Source organism: Monodelphis domestica, chromosome 7, assembly GCF_027887165.1.
Source record: "Monodelphis domestica isolate mMonDom1 chromosome 7, mMonDom1.pri, whole genome shotgun sequence".
Taxonomy (NCBI): Eukaryota; Metazoa; Chordata; class Mammalia; order Didelphimorphia; family Didelphidae; genus Monodelphis; species Monodelphis domestica.
Genome location: NC_077233.1, coordinates 115,519,507 through 115,541,430, shown reverse-complemented (window position 1 = coordinate 115,541,430; position 21,924 = coordinate 115,519,507). Strand labels below are relative to the sequence as shown.

Sequence of the window (21,924 nt, the reverse complement as noted above, 5' to 3'; positions counted from 1 at the left end):
CTAGTCCTACCTTCACCACCACATTATGAACAAAGGTGAGAATAAAACCTATTTCTTAAAGATTCATCATAAAATTCAATTTTTAAGAAATATATACTTACAAAGGGAGGCTTTCAAAGGCATCTTCAAAGGTTTCCTAGAAAAAGAAAATAAAAATTGTGGGTTTGCCATAATTAGAGAACAGTGATCCTTAAGGTGAGAGGAAAAAATCTATTATTCAGTAATGGCTGATTCTGTATATGACAAGCCCACCAGTCCTTTATCAGCAACACATTTCAGGCTTTCTTGCTCCCCTCCTTGTGACTACTTTATGCCATTTTCAGTTTCACCAAATTCATAATCAAGGTAAATTTTGCTTTTTTCCCACTTCCCAATTTTCAGTACTGTTAAGTGATTTCAATAGTTCAGATTGACAGATCAGTTCTTACACCATCCTGATCTACAACTTCAGGAGAGAAGAGGAGTGAGTCCTTCCTCTAACCAACCTCCCAGAGGCTACTGGAGCAACTTCCATTTGTGCCAAAAAGCAAATTCTACCGTGTGCTGCCAGCCTGATCTCCCAACAAGAATGAGAACTTCCAGTGCAAAAGTAAACAATCTTCCCCTTGACCTCGGGCCTTCCCATCTCCTGCTGCACCTGTCCCTTAAGGGAAGAGGAAAGTTTGTGGGAAGTAAGGCTTCTTTCACTTGCTACAAAGTTTCCTACCTAATCTCCAATCTTTGGAGGAAAAAAAAGTAGTGAAATAGGGTCTCCCTTCTGATCATTTGCCTTCTAGTTCGTGCTCCAACTTGTCTCCAGCCCAATCTCCAGCTTCCTTTAGGAAGAGGAATGGTGCCTTCCACTGAATGATGAACTTTCTCACACCTGGTCATACTCAATATGTACCCATGATTCTGAACCCGAGGTAGGTCATCATTTACCATATTCTACAACTCAATTCCTTATTCCCATATCCTCAACTTTCCCACCCCATAATCAAATGCCACCAACCTGCCTCAGTAAGTAAGCAGCTTTCTTCATTCCCCTCTGCTTACTAACCAAGGCAGATTAGTTGATATATTCCTTAGTCCCCTTGCCACTTCTAGATTCTCCTCTTATTTCTATTACTTAGTCATCCCCTCCTCAAGCAACTCAGATATATCCTGGTAGCTGTTGGCTAAAAACCTCCAGATTATTCTTATCCCTTCTTCAATGAGTTAAGTACCTGACTCACAATTTTTCTCTCTTCCACAACTCCTGCCCTCAGTGTGAACTTCGACATTCATACCGTCTCTTCCTCAAATACCTTAACCACTCAGTTCCAAAACCTAATTGCTTCCCAGGGCCTACAGATTATTCATCTCAGCCGTGCCCAGACAGTCATACCCTAGATCTTGCCACCTCCATGTTCAAGAATTACAAGATTCCTTTATCTGACCATAATCTACTGGCTTTCCAATCTTCCCTCAGTCTTCCCCTCCCAAATTCTGCTCTTCATCCACAACATGACCTTTAATCTCTAGGCTTTTTCATTTCTCAGGCTACAACTCCTGCACTAGCAATCACCTTTGTCAGCATCTCTCCAAAAGCAACCTGTGAATCATCTTTCCATTTAGCTGCAACTTCCCTTTATTTTCTTTTTCATTTATGTTGTATAATTAGAATTTTGCTCCCCAGAACTCTCTTCCCCAGCTTCCCATGTTTCTTCTCACATTATGTGCTAACATAGGGAGGATATATTTGGGGCTGGCTCCTCCCTCTTTCTTCTCTCCAAAATGCAGCTAGTGAAAGTTGGGTGAGTGCCAGGCGGGAGAATTTTATTCACAAGTCTTTTAGTTAGGCTTTCATACTTTTGTTCTTTTGTTTCTTCTACTTCAAGTGATTATTAATACATCTTATATCTTAGAGTTATTGGATATTAATTTAAATCTTACAATTATAGAAAATTCATATAGTTCTATTCATCCAATAATGTCCATTCATTCATTACTGTACTAAGACTTTACACATAACATGCCAATAGATAACATAAAAAAACTATTTCTCTGACCATTTTCTATCACCATCACTATAGAAGTAGGTGGAGAATACATAACACTGAAGACTAAGTTGTTTTCTTTGATTCATTCATGAGTGGTCATGGCCATATAATTCATCAACTCCGGAACCAAATTTCTAAAGATGGACTAAACTGGTACTCAGACAACAGACTCAATCCTGCTCCTATAAACATGCCTGAAACCTTTCCAGATTGCTCAGACTGACCAATGCTTATGCTCCCCTGACTTAGCTTTACAAAACTTGGCATCACCTTCATACACTGAAGAATCATCAAAGGACTTTTCCAAAGAAAGCAATAATATTTTCATTTAAATAAAAGAAACTGTATTTCCTTACTTATTTTTCTTTCTCCATCAATAATTTGAGAATAAAGAATAAATATTTTCTTAATAAAGTTTTCTCATTTTTCTTTCTTCTAAGCTACTCTAAAATAGGGTTTAAGGTGTGACCATGCATAAGTCACTTGACCCCCACTGCCTACCCTTACCACTCTTCTGCCTTGGAGCTACTACACAGCATTGGCTCCAAGACAGAAGGTAAGGGTTTAAAAAATAAATAAATAAATAAATGAACAAACGAACAAACGAAGGAAGGAAGGAACGAACAAATGAATGAATGAATGAATGAATGAATAAATTAGTAAATAAAATAGGGTCTAAGCTCTCTGTAGAGGCTTTAAGCAACATAAAAGTATTTTGTGGTCTGCTGGATCAACAAGGGAAACTTAAACAATGACTAGGTAGAGTACTTTTCACAGAAAAGCCACTCATATATTTGAGGAGAATTTAGATCCTGGTTAAAATGGGAACAGAAGAAAGAACTACTGAACTACTGAAAAAGAACTCTAAACACCCAATCCAAACTCTTCATTTTACAGATGAAAAAGATAGCAAAGTTCTGTTATTCAATGACTGCCAAGGTTACATGCCAAGATAGAAACGAAGTCAGAACTAATACTGACTCACACTCCTGTGTCCAAAGCTCCTCCCTTCTATATCACATAGTAAACTCTCACTCATTTATTTTCTGTCAAACCCCCTCTCATCCTCTTCTGTTACTATCTGTTCCATATCTCAATTTCTTAAAAAGAATATAGGCTTTTTGGGTAACTCAATATACTTATAAATCTAGGGGGGAGACAAAGAATAAGAAGATTTCTGCTACTTCATATGTCATAAATGCTAAGGTAGAAGGAAAATGATAGGACTAGTAAAATTTGTAAATATTTATTAACTATGAAAAAGACACTAAGGCATTAAGAAAGCTAGGGGTAAAGACATATTTATTAGTCATATGCATAAAATGAAAGAGAAACCAAAATAGTATAATTGTTAAGAACAGGAAGCATAAACATTCAACTTATGAATTCAAATCCCAGCTCACTTCTTTTGCCTCAGAAAGGTTTCTTTTGTGAAGTGATAGAGGTGAAAGTGAAATTGGAAGAGATTAAGGAATAAGTAGAAAGAAGCCAAAGACAGACTATTCCATGCAGAAGTTTAGCAGAAAATAGGAAGAAAGAGAGAGTAGATGATAGATATTTTGAAAAGGCAGTCAAGGTAAAGTATCTGAGGAGAGTGGGAAAGACATGAATTAATCACATACTCAAGTAAAAGAGCTAGTAAATAGGGAATAATCAAAGATGAATTACAAAAAAAGAGAAGCCAAGATAGCTGAGTAGTATGAAACAATAGAGTGAACTTTCTCCCACAAAAAAAAAAAATCTAGAAAATGAACCAGATTGAATCCTGATAAAGAAATCTAAGAATAAGTAACAAAGAGTCATTTTTTCCAGCCCAAGTCAGCATCCAGGAGACAGTCTGAGATCTGTAGACAGGGGAGAAAGGGTCTGGTTAGGAACACCCCTGCAGAATACTGTAGGGTTCAGGGAGAGGTTATACACCAGGGCAAAAGGATGTCCTAAATCAATTAAGAGAAGGATTATTCCTCAGCAAAATAAACAGATGTACTGAAATATTTATAGCACTTTTTGAAATGGCAAAGAATGAGAATTTGAGCAGGTGCTCATCAAATGTGCAATGGACAAACAAATTATAATATGCAAACATGATGGAATTCTACTGTATTATAGGAAATGATGAAGGGGACGATTTCAGAAAAACCTAGACAGATTTATATGATCTGATACAGAGTAAAGTGAACGAAACCAGGAAAAAACTTTACATATCAGTAATATAGTAAAAACAAACAATGTTGAAAGAATTAAGAATCAGTATACTGACCAACCAGATTTCCAGATGATTAATGATGAAGCATGCTACCCACATCCTGATAGAAAGGTTAAGGATTGAAGAATACAAAATAAGATTTGTTTTTTTAGACATGACCAATACGAGAAATCTGATTTTGACTATATGTTTTTAACCAGGGTTTTGTTTTTCTTTTATTCTCAATTGAAGGGGGGAGTAAGAGAGAGACAAGGCAGATTTTTAGTGATTGAAAAAATTTTTTTAAGGAATAAGAGATAAAAGATGACTGGAGAGGAAAAATCATAGAGGAGACAAGAGAAGATGGGATCCTAAATATGTTTGCTTCAGTAAGACAGCAGACTGCCCCTTCATCAAACACAAGTGGGAAGGAGAAAAAGGGAGGATACTGAGAGATTCAGGGGTGAGGAGGAAAAGTAGAAGATCCTAAATGATCTAGATTATAACCAGCAGTCATTGGTTACTGTATAATTCTGACCTAGTTATTTATTACTTAGTAAACATAGTTGAGAATCTCAAAAATAAGTTTCAAGACCAGGTGTGAATAAGATGCATATGTTTTATATCACTCCAGCTTCATTTTAGAGAAAGAGTACAATGGAGAAGGTAAGATGTCAAAAACAATAAATACATATGTCATTCAGAGTAATGATTCATTGCCTATTTTTATTCTATTTAAATCTGTTCAAATGATAACCCAAAATTCATGATAACTTGACTTAATTTTTTCTAAGTTCATGGAATATGGTACTTTTAGAGAAAAAGAAAAAAATGCTTATAGCAAAAGTCAACTATGGGGTCACAAATCCCAAATGAGTACTTCCCTCAGAAAATGATCATCTATGGCTTTATCTTCCAAAATACTACTTACCTCTAGCACATTATTCTCCTCAAAGGCTAGCTCCATTAAGTCTTTTGATAGCCTGCCAGATGGATCTTGATAGTCGATCAACCAACAACAGGATATGCAAAGATTTTCCAGAAACCTTACTTGAATAAGTGATTCCTTACCTGATGCCCTAGCCTTCTATGCCAGCTTTCACTAAACATTCTATTCACCTCTTCACCAATGAAGCTGTGTGTTTAGAATAATAGAATCAAAGAACCCTAAGGCTATAAAGAATGTTGAAAGGTCTCAGACTCCACAGATCACTTTAGCATTAAGCCACACTTGAACCATACTAGATTTAAACTTATCCATTTATTAGTCAGGACATTCAGAGGATATCCTATCACTTTTCTTAGTTCTTGGAATCTTTAACTCTTTACAAGCTGCATTAATTTCTACCAAGATAAATTCTTCAATCCTGGCCTCACATCTGTCCTCTGACACATACTAGTCTAGTACCCCTAGGAAAGTCACAGCCTCTCACTGCTTCAGAAAACTCTCAAATCATAAATGTTAAAGAAAGTGCCTACTTACCCTAGCAGAGGAAAGTGCCTCTTCTAACAGTTCTTTTTACCAAGAGAATCACAGGTCCAGTCCCCATTGACCAATTAAGTACTATGATGTCCCAGGCCCTCTCCTACAATCCAGGGATAATACCAAGAATGAAACAATCCCTACTTGAAAGGAGCCTACATTCTCATGAGAGACACAAGAATATAAAAAGAGATAAAGGATAAATACAAAGAGAATATACATGTTATATACAAAGTAGTTCAAATATAAGGTCATATGGGGGAAAATCCACTGGCAGTTGAGAGGTTCAGTTAAAGCTTTCCACAGAAAATGGTACCTGAGATGTATATCTTAAAGGAAAAGAAGGCCTCACAGGGGCCAGCTTAGATGGAGTATCCTTTGTGTGGAGCATCCTTTGAAGGATGAAAAAGAAAATCAGTATGAATGGATCAAAAAGTGTGGAGTGAGAGTGGGATTGTGAGTGGGACAGGTTAACATCCAAAAAGTTTGGAAAGATAAATTAGAGTCAGATTGTAGAGGGTTTTTAAAACTAAAAAGAGGAATTTATGTTTTATCCTTTAGGAGTTCTTAACATTTTTTGTATAACAGCTCTTTTGGCAGCCTGGTGAAACTGATGGACCTCTTTTCAGAATGTTTTTAAATGAATAAAGTAAAATATATAGGATTGCCAAGGAAACCAATTATATTGCAATAAGGATGTCATTTTTTTCCTATCCAAGTTCATGGACCTCTTAAAATCTATCCATGAGCTCCAGGTTAAAAAGAAGCCCATGATCTAAAAGAAAGGCTTATATAGTTAAGAAATTTCAGTGTTTTGCATTGCTGTGACTTAAAATCTTATTTAAGTTGTTTGAAAAGGTTTTGATCCTCACAATCATCTATGTAGCTTTCATCAAATACAAAATCCTTCTTATGATCTGAGACAGTTGGTAATACAGTGGATAGAACACTGAGTCTGGAGTCAGGAAGTTAAGAAAGTTCAAATCTAGTCTCAGATACTAGCTTATGTGATGCTGGGTAAGGCACACAACTTCTCTCAATTCTATTTCTCTTAACCTCTACTTTAAAATGAGAATGGCACCTACCTCATCATGTTGTTGTAAGCATCAAATCAAATGAGTAATATTTATAAAAAAGTGTTTAGCACAATACCTGGCACACAGGAAGCACATATGTAAATACTTATTCCTAAATAAATAAATGTTTATTCTTCCTTTCCCTCCCTCTTCCTTTCCTGTTATTCAAGTTATCATTTTATCTCTCCCACCTCCTCTTTACTGTTAAGTTTTCTGGGAGAAATCTACACTTATAGCTTCCAGTTGGTTACTCCCCAATTTTCTCAGCTCTCACTCTCACTGATCTCTCCATAGCAGTTAATACAGTTGACCATCCTCTCCTTTTTTATACTCTCTCTTCCCATGACTTTGTGTGATCTCATGGTTCTCCTAATTTCTGATTGATTCTTCTCTACAATTCCCCAAATTCATCTCATCCTGTCAGCATCCACCCATGCCTACAACAGAACGACTCCCACCTCACATCTCCTAGAGAAATGTTTTCCTTCTTTCAAGACCTAATTCTGGGGGTTCCTATCCACAAAGTCTGCCCTAATCTTCAAATCTCTCTGGATCTCTCTCAAAAATTACACGATACAAGTAACAAAATAGCGTCAGTGTGGCATAGCTCATCCCAGTTACAGAACCTTTCTAAGTCTCTGATTCCTCCTGTGTTAAATGATGGACCTGGGCTAGAAAATCATTGAGGTCCCTCTCAACTCTAAATCTTACATCCCTATGAAAAAGCAGTGTTTTCATGCCAGGTCATTGACATTACACACTTGTTCTTCTGTCTCATCAATTCTTATTTTTGAGGGTCTCAGAAAATGAAGTAACAAGTGCCTACTGTATTCATTAGCTAGCTCAAATACCTTTCACAGCATAGTTGCTACATTCATGAAGTGCCTGCCATTTAGAAATCTGCTCAGAATGTATTTCCAGTCAACCAACTTCCATTACAATGGAAGAGAACACTCAGTTATATGCTCCCTAACAGTTTGAACTTTTATTTTCATTTTTAAAATTTATTAGAAGGACATTGTTGCATGTGGAAACCTCTGTTCCCTAAAAAAATTTTTCTCAAGGAAATAGAAGAACTGACTCAGAAATCAAACAATAGTAATTCTTCTCATCAAGTAACAAAAAATGAAAAATTTCTCACACACCCAAAAAAAAAACCTCTAAGAGTTCTAATATGAAAGTTTATCTCTTTTAAAATACTTGTCAGGTGACAGATAGATGACTCCAGTGGATTGAGAAAGTCAGTCCTAGAGAGGAGAGGTCTTAGGTTCAAATCTAGTCTCAGACACTTCCTAGCTGTGACCCTGGGCAAAAGTTCCTTAATCCCCATTGCCTAACCTTTAGCACTATTCGGCCTTGGAACCGATACACAGTACTGATTCTAAGGCAGAAGGTAAGGATGTAAAATAATAATACCAAATACTTGCTGAACAACATTCTACATTAGATTGACAGAAAGTAATTAGGCTCGTAACAAACATTTATTGATTGTCTACTATGTGCCAGCAGCTGTGCTAAGCCAAAAAACTACACTCAAAAATCTGCATTCTCATGAGAATGTTGTACACAGAGACTGATACACTGTGGCACAATTGAATGTAATAGACTTCTCTACTAGCAGCAATGCAATGACCCAGGACAATCCAGAGGGACTTATGAGAAAGAACTGTGAGAGCACAAATGCAGAAGAAAAACATATGATTGATCACATGGTTCAATGGGGATATGACTGGGGATATTGACTTTAAATGATCACTCTATAGCAAATAGTAATAATATGGAAATAGGCTTTGAATAATGATACATGTAAAATCCAGTGGAATTGCTTGTTGGCCACAGGAGGAGGGAGGAAGAAAGGGAGGGAAAGAACATAAATCATATAATCATGGAAAAATATTCTAGATTAATTAATTAATTAAAGTATTTAAAACAGCAACAACAACAAAACCTGCCATGGAAGGTTAATCAGAATCATGAAAGGACTAAAGGTTTGTTAATATATGAGCATGCCTGAAGGGGCTAGGGATATTGAATCTGTTGAAAAGGATATTGAAAGAACCTGGCAGCTTTCTCCAAAAACCTGAAAGACTGAAATATCAAAGAATAATTAGCCTTTCTTGGCCTATCCCCAGAAAGAAAAAGGAAAAGCTGTGTTTGGATAAAAATTACAGGAAGGTAGATTTAGGTTACAGGACAGGTAAACGTTCCTACATTTAGGAAGATCCAAAAGTCTTTGATGGGTGGGGGTGGGTGAGGGTGAGGGTGGGGGTGGGGGTGGGGGGAGTCTCCTCTTCTCATGAATATCTTCAAGCTTAGATTAGGGACAATTATAAGAAATGTAAAGAGGATTTGACTCCAGGCACTCACTGTCTCATCATCATATTTGCTACCTTCTCTAAACTTTTGTCAGTCAAAAATTACCATTCAATGCTTGTCAACTCTGGGAGAGAGGGAGAAGAAGGGAAGGAGACAAAATAAATCGTGCAATTTTGGAAAAATCTATGTGTAAATTTGTTATTGGACTAAAATAAGGATAAAATAAAGGAAAAAATTACTCTTCAACATTACCTTATTTTCCAACAAGCTTCTTTTACCAAGTCTGTTCACTTACCTCACACAATTCTATAGCAATTCTTTTTCTCGAAAAATGTCACCTCATTTTTACACCAGCATGACATAAATATACACCTATTCAATGTTTCTTCCAGGACAATACTGACTCATCAAACTACAAACTACTCCCTCAGTAAGTTGACATATGCTGCTTTGTGTCCTCGCTATAATTGCTCTCCCTTTTCTACAAGAAATTTGGTGTGACTGCTGTTCTTCAATAAAGAAAGAGTCAAGTGATATGAACAAACAGTTCTCAAAAGAATTACAGATTACTGACAACCACATGAAAGACTATTCCAAATCACTAATGAGAGAAATGCAAATCTAGCTAACTCTGAGGTTCAACTTCCCAACAAGCAAAAAGTTTTAATGTGTACCTTGTGCCTGGCATGGACACCCACACGGTAACCCCTCACAAAGGGGGTGTGTTGCCTATCCATTCTCTAGGCTAGCTCACTCATCCTAATCTATCCTCATACTGGCAAGTCTTGATTTCCAGAGAACTTTGTGGTTATAATTTAAACTCACTCAGGATCCAAGGGAATTCTGTTACCAGTTGCCCATAATCACCTACTCACCAAGATGAGACCATTAGATCTGAAATATAAACATTTACATAACAAGGGAAAAACAAGAACAACAAATGCATCACTACTCAATATATAAAGCAAATTCAGGAATAATCAATACATCATAGACCACACATATGCCTGGGTCACATACTCCTACCAATGCAGTAAGCAACTGTGGAGAGAAAATGGGCATACAACTTGGAGATACCTTGAAGGGAAGTACATGAGTAGAGAAAACGCATGCGCTTAAGCTAACTCAAGCAGATCTTAGCATCATTGATACATTCTGCAACACCAATGCCATAGAGCTGTTTCTCTTCAAATTAATCTTCACATATCTGTTGGGCAAATTGTTTTAGATTTTCTAACTTTTGAAGCACTCTGACAAATTCTTTTAACTCCTAACCCACATTATCTGGGCACTAAGGAAGTTTTATGTTATTGAATGGGCTAGTTATTCCTATTAGCCAGTAATGCCTTATGCAGCCAACAAACTACCTTCTTTATCCCATAAATTATATCAGTCAATCCCAGAGCCTCAATCTCCCTTTCTACATTTCCTCTCCCACTAAAGAGGCTATAAAGAGGGCAACAGAGCACCTTCTCCTATTGCTGATGTACTAATGCCCACTGATCAACAACTAGCAATTGAAGCCTTCTTGTCATCCAAGTCTCCAATTGTGGCTTCTGTCAGAGCTGCCTTTTCCACTCCTTTCTCAGGTCTCTCTCCTCATTCTTCATTCCAACATATTTCTTCACCATCCCAGCACTTATACAGGCTCAAATGAGAGGTTCCCTAGCACTTAGTAACCATCTTTACCTTTATGAAGAAAAACCCAAGAACTCCCTTTTTTCTGTTAATTCCAAAGCCAAGATTTCTTACTTGAATACCCCATAAACTTCAAACATTTTCATTTAGTGAGTTCAACTACCTCTTATACTAAAAACAATTATATGCAAATGAGCATAAGAATCACAAGGCCTCAAACATTTCTCTTCTCAAACAGTTTTCTTACCACTATGGCTCTGAAACTGTTTCTTCAAACTTTCATTGTATACCTTTATATTTAATATGTTTGGGGGGGGGGGTTCGATCCTTTCAGCCAACAAAATGATTCACATACAAAAGAGACATTTATCTAAATCCTATACTTATAAAGTGATATAAAGCTTATATTTGCTAAGTTCATTTTCTGCCCCTCTTGCAACCAAATTATATCTTGCAACCAAATTATACGTTTCTTTACATACATGGATTTTTGCAGTTTTTATTCAACAAAATTTCTTTTTCTGCTCCTTTTATCCACCAAACTGTTTACCAGTGAAAGAAGCAATTCCTTCTACTTTTCCCAAATGTATTAATTTATTTACATAAAAGCACCATTCTACTCCTTTCAGTAATCAAACTGCTCACTTCTTACAGAGACAGTACATTAAATAGGCAAAGATGACTAGGGAAAAAGTAAATATTAGAGGGATTGCATGAAGACAAGCATACCCACACTGTGTTAGAGGAACAGTAAAACTGAACTACTCTGGAAAACAATTTGAAATTATACAAGAAAACCGACTTAACTGTTCTTACTTTTTAACACTGCGATTGCATTACTAGGACTATACTGTTTTAAAACTGTTAAGGAATTAAGGGGAAGGGGCAGCTGGGTGGTTCAGTGGATTGAGAGCCAGGCCTAGAGATGGGAGGTCCTAGTTTCAAATTTGGCCTCAGACACTTCCTAGCAGACCTGGGCAAGTCACTTAACCCCCCATTGCCTAGCCCTTACCACTCTTTTGCCTTAGAACCAATACTCTAACACAGAAGGTAAGGGTTTTCATAAAAACTTAAAAATAAAAATAAAAGGAATTAAGGAGAAAAGGATAGCAAGTGTTTAATTGTGGGAATTGAGACAGAATGACTCCATATTGTGAATCAATCCTGAAACTAGCTTTGTTCTCTTTCTATTCAGTTCTGGGCTTGGTCCAAATTCTGTCTTATAAGAAAACGTTGTTCAATTGTGTGAATTGGAGAAAAAAAAAAACTGTATTGCATTGTTTAAACCTATCCCTACATGACTGGAAAACTGGACTACCTGTACTTGCTATTTAGAGACCCTTAACCAAGGACCTAAGATATGTTGACCATAAACACAGTCAGATCCTATGACTAATTTAAGAAGTTTTCTCATAATTATAAATGTCAAGGAACCTATATGTCTTATCTGAAAACTGGCCCTATCCTAATCAATCAATTATTGTTTCCTTGATCCTTTGACTATATACAGACACTTGAGAGTAAAGGGACATATCTTTTTCCTAAATTCAAGGAACCTGTTTACTCCCCCCTCTCTGAACTTGGAAAGTCCTTAATTTTTCATACAGTTAAAAATAAGATTACCTAATGCTGTATTGTTTACTTTTAATTAATAGTGAATCTGTCTTCTCCCTATCTTTGGGGTCCATTCTAAACCAAGGAAGGGGCTTGGTTCCAATATCTTTGGCAATTGGCATGCATTGATTAATAAATCAATATACTCAAAAGATCAAGCCTTTGTTTCCTCAGTCATTTCATCTTTTATATTTATTTACATATATAAAATTTCATACATTTATACATTTTATACATTTATATTTGTATTTATTTATACTCATATCACATATATTTTATACATCATATATAAATAAATTCATATGAGCACTTTAATATCCTGTTAAAGCACATGTACACATAAATATATTAAAAATAAATACAAGGTAATTTGGGAGGGAGACGTGACTTAAGTGTGTTGGGTATAGCAAAGGTTTCATATAGACGATGGCAACTGAGATGAGTTTTGAAGGAAATAAGGGATTCTAAAAGGGGAAAGGAAGAAATGAATATATTTTAGACAAACAATTAAAAGCAAAGAGACAGAGGAGTGGCAGTGGTTTGAATAATAAGAGAGCTAGTTCAACAAGACCCCAGAGTTCAAAAAGGAATAATGTATTACAAAGTTGGATAGACAATTTAGGGCAAGGTCAATGGGGACTTTAAAAGCAAATCAGAGGAATTTCTCTTTGATCAAAAAAAGCAGGGGGGAGAGCCAAGATGGAAGCTTAGTAGCAGTGAAAGCTGAAATTGCTCTGACAACCCTTCCAAACCAATCATTAAAGAGCACCTCAATATGACAGGAGTCAAAAACCAACAGCAAGAGTGAGGGGGCTGTCCCAATGAACACAATTTGGAAGACAGGCAGAAAGTCTATTTTCACAAAATAAGGCAGAATCAGAAGCAAAACTATACAAAGAGGGCAGTTGGATAGCTCAGTGGATTGAGAGCCAGGCCTAGAGATGGGAGGTCCTAGGTTCAAATCTGGCCTCAGACACTTCCTAGCTGTGTGACCCTGGGCAAGTCACTTAACCCCCATTGCCTACCCTTACCACTCTTTTGTCGTGGAACCAATATACAGTATTGATTCCAGGAGGGAAGGTAAGTATTTTTAAAAAACTACACAAAGAGGAGTGCTGCCCCTCCCCCACACACCTACTGAGCTAGGTTTCAGGTCTGGGCATAGACCAACTTTGGGATCCCAGGACCTGGACTATATAAGAACAACAGAGCACCTAATGTCCCAGAGTCACCTCTTGAAGTCCCAGGCCCTGGTACCATCCCTCGGTGAGGCCCAGAAGTCCACAGTGGTTGGCCCTTTGAATCCTGCTCTGGGGTAAAGACCTAGCCCCCAGGGCAAAATACCTCACAGTACCCAGTCCTGAAAACTATTAGCAAAGCAGACAGAATCATCAACTTTCAGAATTCCCAGTCCACTGGCAAAAAAAAAATGGTTCAGGAAATGAGCAAAAGAAACACCTAACCCTAGAAAATTGGTATGGAGACAAAGAGCATGCCACAGAGTGAACAGGGGACATGGCAATCCAAGCAACCACATCCAAAACTTCAAAGAAAAATATAAATTACTCTCAAGTGCTGGAAGAATTCAAAATGAATTCAAAAATCAAATAAGACAAGTCAAAGAACAATGGGGGGTTGCGGGGGGGGGGGGGGGGAGAAAGTAATGAAAAAAGAAAATAATGGTTTAAAAAGCCAAATTGGTCAACTGGAAAAAGAGGCATGAAAATCCAATGAAGAAAAGAATTCTACAAAAAGTAGAAGAGAAAAAAAAAGTAGAAGAGACCAAATGGAAAAGGAGGATCAAAAGGTCATGGAAGAAATTCATTCTTTAAAAATTACAATTGGGAAAACAGAAGCTAAAGACTTCACAAGAAATCAAGAAGCAATAAAAAAAATCAAAAGAATGAAAAAATGGAAGAAAATATGAAATATCTCATTGAAAAAAAATTACCCAGAAAATAGATCTAGGAGAGACAATTTAAGAATTATTGGACTACCTTAGTCATAACAAAAAAAAAAAAGCCTAGATATCATATGATAAGAAATTATCAAATAAAATTTCCCTAATATTCTTGAACAAGAGGTTAATATAGAAATTGAAAGAATCTACAGATCACCTCCTGCAATAAATCCCCAAATGATCATAAAAGCAAAGGGAATTTTTTGAGCTTTATTTGGTAGGTGAATAAGATAATCAGAACTACATTTTAGGAAAATCACTTTGGCATCTGTACAAATTATATAATGGAGAGAAAAATCAGGAAACTCTTCCAACAAAACACACAAGAAATTATGAGGTCTTGAGCTAGGATGGTGGTCATGTGAAGGAGACATATAAGTGGCATGCTACAAAGAGAAATGTTAAAATTTGGCTATTGAGGGCTGAGTCAAAATGGTAAAACCAAGGAAGAAAAATTTCCAGATGAATTCTCCCAATATGCACTTCCAGGTAACTTCCAATCAAATTCTGAAGAGGCAAAACCAATAAAAAAAAAAGAGGTATTTTTTCCAAACTGAGAAAACTTAAGAAGTTGTCAAAAGAGTTCTGTGACCTGAGAATGAGGGTTGGCCTGGGAGTGTACATAGCAGCAACAACAGTGAAGGGCCTTAAGAGTAACAGCAACAGCGCTCTTTGTGGTGGCCCAAAACTGGAAAACGAGGGGATGCCCATCAATTGGGGAATGGCTGAACAAACTGTGGTATATGTTGGTGATGGAATACTATTGTGCTAAAAGGAATAATAAAGTGGAGGAGTTCCATGGAGACTGGAACAACCTCCAGGAAGTGATGCAGAGCGAGAGGAGCAGAACCAGGAGAACATTGTACACAGAGACTAATACACTGTGGTATAATCGAACGTAATGGACTTCTCCATTAGTGGCGGTGTAATGTCCCTGAACAACTTGCAGGGATCCAGGAGAAAAAAACACCATTCATAAGCAAAGGATAAACTATGGGAGTGGAAACACCGAGAAAAAGCAACTGCCTGAATACAGAGGTTGAGGGGACATGACAGAGGATAGACTCTAAATAAACACTCTAATGCAAATACTATCAACAAAGCAATGGGTTCAAATCAAGAAAACATCTAATGCCCAGTGGACTTACGCGTCGGCTATGGGGGGTGGGGGGGAGGAAAAGAAAATGATTTATGTCTTTAACGAATAATGCTTGGAAATGATCAAATAAAATATATTTTTTAAAAAAAAGAGTAACAGCAACAGCTTTGGGAGCTCTCAGTACCAAGAGGGCATCAAACAACTGGTCAGAAAGTGATTATAAGGGATTCTGCTGCCATGGAGTGCAGTGCCTACCATTGTTTGGCAATTCTATCACTTATACACAGTTCTGGGTTGAAGTTCTAGGGCAGAGAGGAGCACTTATGGTCAGTTACAAGGTAGCAGGGACCCTGGCCTCAGTTCCAGGGCAAAGAGGAGTGCTAGTGCTTTTGGATAGTAAAGAGGAAACAGGGTTAATTTTTAAAGGATTGGATTATTGATTAAGTGGGATGTTTACACTTTTGGTGATTAGATCTAAAAATGAGCAGATCTCCATACTCAACTTTTAAGTAGGGTGTTTATACTTTTGGTGATTAAAATCTAAAAATAGGGAGGGGTTAAAATTTAATCTCCACAATCAAGGGAGAGTTAAATTTAATCTTCACAGGATACAGTGGAATAGAGATTATAGTACAGACCAAAAGAGTGGTGACCATACTTATCTCGATCACATTATCTTGGAAACACCAAAAACTTGCAGACCCTTAGAACTACCTCTGAAAAAAGCAGCGCGCACACACACACAAACCCATGAAGCTGAGGAAAGTGCCTCCCCACCCCCAGATGAAGAGAACCCAACTTTAACTTAAAATTAAAAGTCAAGAAATAAGTCTACAAAAAATAAGCAAATAATTTAAAAAGAATGCCCCCAAAATACTTTAGAAAATAACATCTTAAAAAAGATAATTGAACTAATGATAAAAGAGGCACAGAAATTCACAGAATAAAAGAATTCTAAAAACAAAATTGGTGAAATGGAAAGAGATACAAAAACTCCCTGAAGGGAAAAATTCTTTAAAAAATTGGAAATGGGAAAGTGTAAGCAAATAATATATGAAATATCAAGAAATAATAAAACAAAGTCAAAAGAACGAAAAATAGAGGAAAATGTGAGATGTCTATTGGAAAAACAACTGATTTGGAAAATAGATTGAGGATAGTTTAAGAGTTATAGAGATATCTAAAAGCAATGATCAGAAAAAGTGCCTAGATATTTTATTTCAATAAATTATAAAGGAAAACCGCCTCCAATATCTTAGATCCAGAGGGCAAAACAGAAATTGAAAGAACCTACCAATCACCACCTGAAAGAGCTCCCAAAATCAAAACTTCCAGGTACATGATAGCCAAGTTCTAGAGCTCACATGTCAAGAAGAAAATACTTCAAGCAACTTGAAAGAAGCCACTGAAGTATCATGGAGCCACAGTCAGGCTCACACAAAATTTAGCAGCTTCCACATTACATAACAGTAGAAGATTGGAATATGATATTCTGGAGGATAAAGAAGACTGAGTTACAATCAAGAATAATCTACTCAGCAAAACTGAATGGAATTCTTCAAGGGGGAAAAATGGATATTCAATGAAATAAAGGACTTTCAAGCACTCCTGATGAAAATCAATAAAAAAAATCTGATATTCAAACACAACACAAGACTTTAAAGAAGCAAAAATGGTAAGCATAAAAGAGAAACCATAAAGAGCTTGGCAAGTTTAAGCCCTTTTGTGTCCCTACAATGGAAATTGATATATGTAACTCCTAAGAACTTTTATCATTAGGGCAGTTAGAAGGAGTCTATATAGATGGAGGGCATGGGTGTGAGTTGAATGTATTGGGATCCTAAAAAAAAATTAAAGGTTAAGAAAGAGGGGTGTACTGGAAGATGAGGGAAGGGAGAAAGAAGAAGGTGAAAAATTATCTCACAACAAAAAGGAGTGCAAAGAAAAGCTTTTATGGTGAAAGGGAAAATGGTGGAAATAGGGAAGATGGCAGTTGCTTGAACCTCACTCCCATTAGAATTGTTTAAAATAGGGAATACATATACACATACAAACTTATACATAGTTGGGTATAATAAGAGAAACAGAGAAAGTGGTGTGATAAAAGGAAAGGCTAATGTGATAAAAGGTAGGCTGGACTGAATGAAGCAAAAATCAGAAGCAAAAGAGACTCTTGAGGAGAGACAAGGTAAAAAGAGCAGAACAAACAAGAAAATGAGATGAAGCTTAATACAGTTAGTAGTCATAACAGAGAAAATGAATGCGATAAACTCACCCATAAAACAGAAGTGTATAACTAACAGTGGATTTGAAAGCAGAATCCATGATATGTTGTATACAAGAGGCATTCTTGAAATAGAAAGACACAAAGTTAAAATAAAGGGCTGCAGCAGAATCTATTTTGCTTTAGCTGAAGAAAGAGAGGGATAGAAATATCAGACACGGTAAAAGAAAAAACATACTTAGTTAAAATATAAAATCAGGGAAATTATATTTGCTAAAATGTACCATAGACAATGAAATAATATTAAAAAATTTGCAAGTTTCTGTGATAAAGACGTAATTTCTCAAATAGAGAACTGAGTCAAACATCTAAAATATGAGCCATTAACCAATTGCTAAATGGTCCAGGGTATGAACAAGCAACTTTCAGAAGAAAAAAATCAAATCAAATCAAATCAAATCAAATCATGAAAAAATACTCTAAAGCACTACTGATTAGAAAAATGCTATTTAAAACATCTCTGAGGTACCTACCACCTCACACTTGTAACAAAGAGAGAGAGAGAGAGAGAAAGAGAGAGAGAGAGAGAGAAAGAGAGAGAGAGAGAGAGGGAGAGGGAGGGAGGGAGGAAGGGAGGAAGGGAGGGAGGGAAAGCAAAGCAAAAAAAAAAAACAAAGTAACAGAGAGAAAGAAAAGAAGGGAAAGAAAGAAGGGAAAGAAGGGAAAGAAGGGAAAGAAGGGAAAGAAGGGAAAGAAGGGAAGAAAGGAAGAAAGGAAGAAAGGAAGAAAGGAAGAAAGGAAGAAAGGAAGAAAGGAAGAAAGGAAGAAAGGAAGAAAGGAAGAAAGGAAGAAAGGAAGAAAGGAAGAAAGGAAGAAAGGAAGAAAGAAAGAAAGAAAGAAAGAAAGAAAGAAAGAAAGAAAGAAAGAAAGAAAGAAAGAAAGAAAGAAAGAAAGAAAGAAAGAAAGAAAGAAAGAAAGAAAGAAAGAAAGAAAGAAAGAAAGAAGTAAAGATCTGAGCAAAACTGACTTAAATCTAAATTTTGCAGAATATAAGAGCCAGGGTCTATAAATACACCCAATATGAGATTCTGACTTCTTATGTCCTACAGATTTTATAAGCATAGACAATGACTCAACAGGTATTATGAATAGGGAAAATTGTTCTGAATAGCAGTTCTGAACAAGGTAAACAGGGCACTCCCCTCCTCTTCACCCTCCCACTCCCAGTTTCTCTAGGTGATCCAGTCATGAAATGGCAAGACTAAGGGCCTGGCATTCTGTGGCAAGGTAAGGGGAAGTGTATAAGCACTTTCATCATTGCAGAGGCTTTTAATACTATTCCTATTCCTGTTATATCTTATCTAAATCACATTGTTACAACTTATTGAGCTGTTATAGAGGAATCCTTATAAGTGATCAAAAGCTACTAATTAAATTTCTTCTTATATACCTATCAGGAATGACAAATGCTAGAGGAAGTGTAGGAAAATAAGTACACTCAGAAACGGTTAAAAGCTGTGAGTTGGTCCAAATTTTCTTCAGAACAATTTGGAACTATCCCCAAAAGGCTACAAAACTATTCATATTCTTCAACTCAGCAAAACTACCACTCAACCTATATCCCAAAAAGATCAAAGAAATAAGAAAGGAACCTATTTGTACAAAAAGTATTTATTACAGCTTTTTTTGTGATGAGAAAGAATCAGAAATTGTGAAGATATCCATCAAATGGGAAAGGCTAAAGCAGTTGTAGTATATGATTGTGATGGAATACTACTTATTGTGCTATAAGAAATGACAAAGTGAATGGTTTAAGAAAAGCCTGGAAAGGTCTAAATGAACCAATACAAAGTGAAATGAACAGAATCAGATCATTGTACACAGTAAAAGCAATATTGTAATGATGACCAACTATGAAAGACTCTGTAACAATCCAAAATAATTCAGAAGTACTCATGATGAAAACTACTGCCCACTTCTGGGGAATTGATGAACTCTAAGTGCAAACTAAAGTATAATTTTCTCTATTTTTCTTAGATTTTTATGATATGAATAATATACTAATATTTTTGCATGATTTCACATATATAAAAGGTATTATTTCATTGTTTGTCTTCTAGCAGGTGGGGGAGGAACTGGAGGGAAAAAGAGAATTTGGAACTCAAGAATTTTTTAGGCAATGGGGATTAAGTGACTAGGGTCATATGGCTAGGAAGTGTCTGAGGCCAGATTTGAATCTAGAACCTAGGAACCTAGGCCTGACTCAATCCACTGAGCCACCTCACTGACCCCTCAAATCTTTTTAATGGTAAAAAAAATACATGAATAAATTACCATTGCTTTTAAGATTTGAAAACTCAATGCATATTTGAAGTGACAGACAGTACAAACTCAAGAATAACAACACCAGCATTAAAAACGGAATACTTAAAAGGGTGGTGGTACCCTCAACAGAAATAAGAAATTCATAAAAACTTGAGTTTTGAGAAAAAGATAAGACTTGTGAACATGTTGAGGTAGAGAGCCTACAAGACATCTAGCTTGCAATGTCTAGTGGACAGCTGGAGAAGCATGACTTTAGCTCAGGGAGGAGACTCGGGCTACATGTATAAATCTAAAAGTCCTCCTCACAGAGAAGATAAATAAACCCATGGGAACTGATGAGATCACTATGTTAGAGGTTGGAGAGAAAGAAGAGGATAAAACTCAGAACAGAACCCCAGGAGACACCCACAATTAGAAAGAATGATATGAATGAAAATCCACCAAAAAAAGCTGACTACGACTTCTCAAACAAATCAAAGGAATAGCAAGAGAGATGAGTTAAAAAAAAAATTCCAAGAGGATAGAGTACCCAGAAAGAAGTGTGCATCCACAGTGTAAAAAGCTGAAAAAGGGTTTAGAATGATGAGAATTGCAAAAAAGGCCATCCAGCTTGACTAGCAAAAAGGAGACCACCTGTTACTAGAAATAGCAGTATCAATTATGTGATGAGGTTAGAAGACAGAATACAAATGGTTGAGGTACATAATGGTACATAGCACATAAGTGTTACATATACAAAGGTAGGCAGTGGCAAAAAGAGACTACTGAAAAGGAGGGAAAATAAGGCCTGATGTTAAAGGTTTCAAGATGTAGATGAGTGGGAAATATGCTTACTAAGCATCACAGCAAATGATCTCTCTTTTCGTAGTAAAGTGTGAGGCACAACCCTTCTTTGAGAAGGTACAGGAGAATTGAGAAAAAAAAAGTTTTGAAATAATTTCTGTTGAGTGGGAAAGAAAATCAATTAGGGAGGAATGAAAGGATTTATACAATTTATTGAATTACAATAATGTAATAGAAAAGAACACTTAAGACAAAGATGAATGCTATACAAATATCATAAAGACTAACCTTAACCCCAAAGAAAAGAAGGAAACACATTATCCTCCTTTCTTTAGAGAATGAGAGAAAATAGTTACGAAATGTTACACATGCTATTAGGTCTGATCTCGCTTAGTCTAAACTATTCCACTAGCCTAGATTTCTGTACAGTTTAAAAGTTACACAAACTATTTCCAAAATGAATATACAATGCCAGGAGGTAGACCGCAACTGCTTACAATCACCATTGTTAATTATAATGGATGATGCCAGTCTATCATTTTCTTGTTCTACTCCAGATTAATAAAAGAATCTTCTTTATGAGATTTTACTCTTTTATATCATCTCAAACTCACTTTTGCCCAGCATGATAAATAGCATAACAGGTTGCACATAGCAGAACAGTATAGGATCATGAAAAGAAAAAGAAAGTATCAAACTCTCCCATTGTTAAAGGCAAGGGTTCTCATGTGTGGTCCAGGGAAACCCTTTCAAAAGGTCCTTGAAGTCAAAACTATTTTCATAATATTAAGACATTTTAATTTCTAATAATATTTACATATATCTATATATATGTATTTAGAAAGAAATAAACATATAAAACTCCAACAAATAAAAGTTCTCAATAATAATCTCAATAATTTAAGATTATAAAGAGGTCTTGAAACCAAAAAAGTTGCTGGTTTAAAAGAATAAAGCCAAAAAAAATAAAGTCACCCACACACACAACCTCCAACATGCTAGTTCACTACACATCAAATTACATTAACTAATCTTCAACACTCTATCTTAACACAGTTCTTTCTTTTTCTTAAAACAAAACAAAACCAAAAAAACATTCTTGCCTACTGCCTTAGAATTAATACTAAGCAAAAAGAGCAGTAAAAGCTAGTCAGTTGGGGTTAAGTGACTTGCCAAGGGTCACACTACTAGGAAGTGTCT

General features: G+C 36.2%; 1 protein-coding gene across 3 annotated transcripts in view; it reads right to left on the bottom strand.

Annotated features, from left to right (window-relative positions):
- Positions 1–21,924, bottom strand: part of TTC39B (tetratricopeptide repeat domain 39B) — a 154,036-nt gene that overhangs the window by 79,611 nt on the left and 52,501 nt on the right. For 2 of the 3 annotated variants that reach the window (XM_007499587.3, XM_007499585.3), the window contains exon 2: positions 102–136. In XM_007499587.3, the coding sequence (XP_007499649.1) occupies positions 102–136 (35 nt within the window). Of the gene's footprint in view, positions 1–101; positions 137–5,137; positions 5,299–21,924 lie in introns of those variants that run through there. The other variant, XM_007499586.3, reaches the window with a different exon arrangement.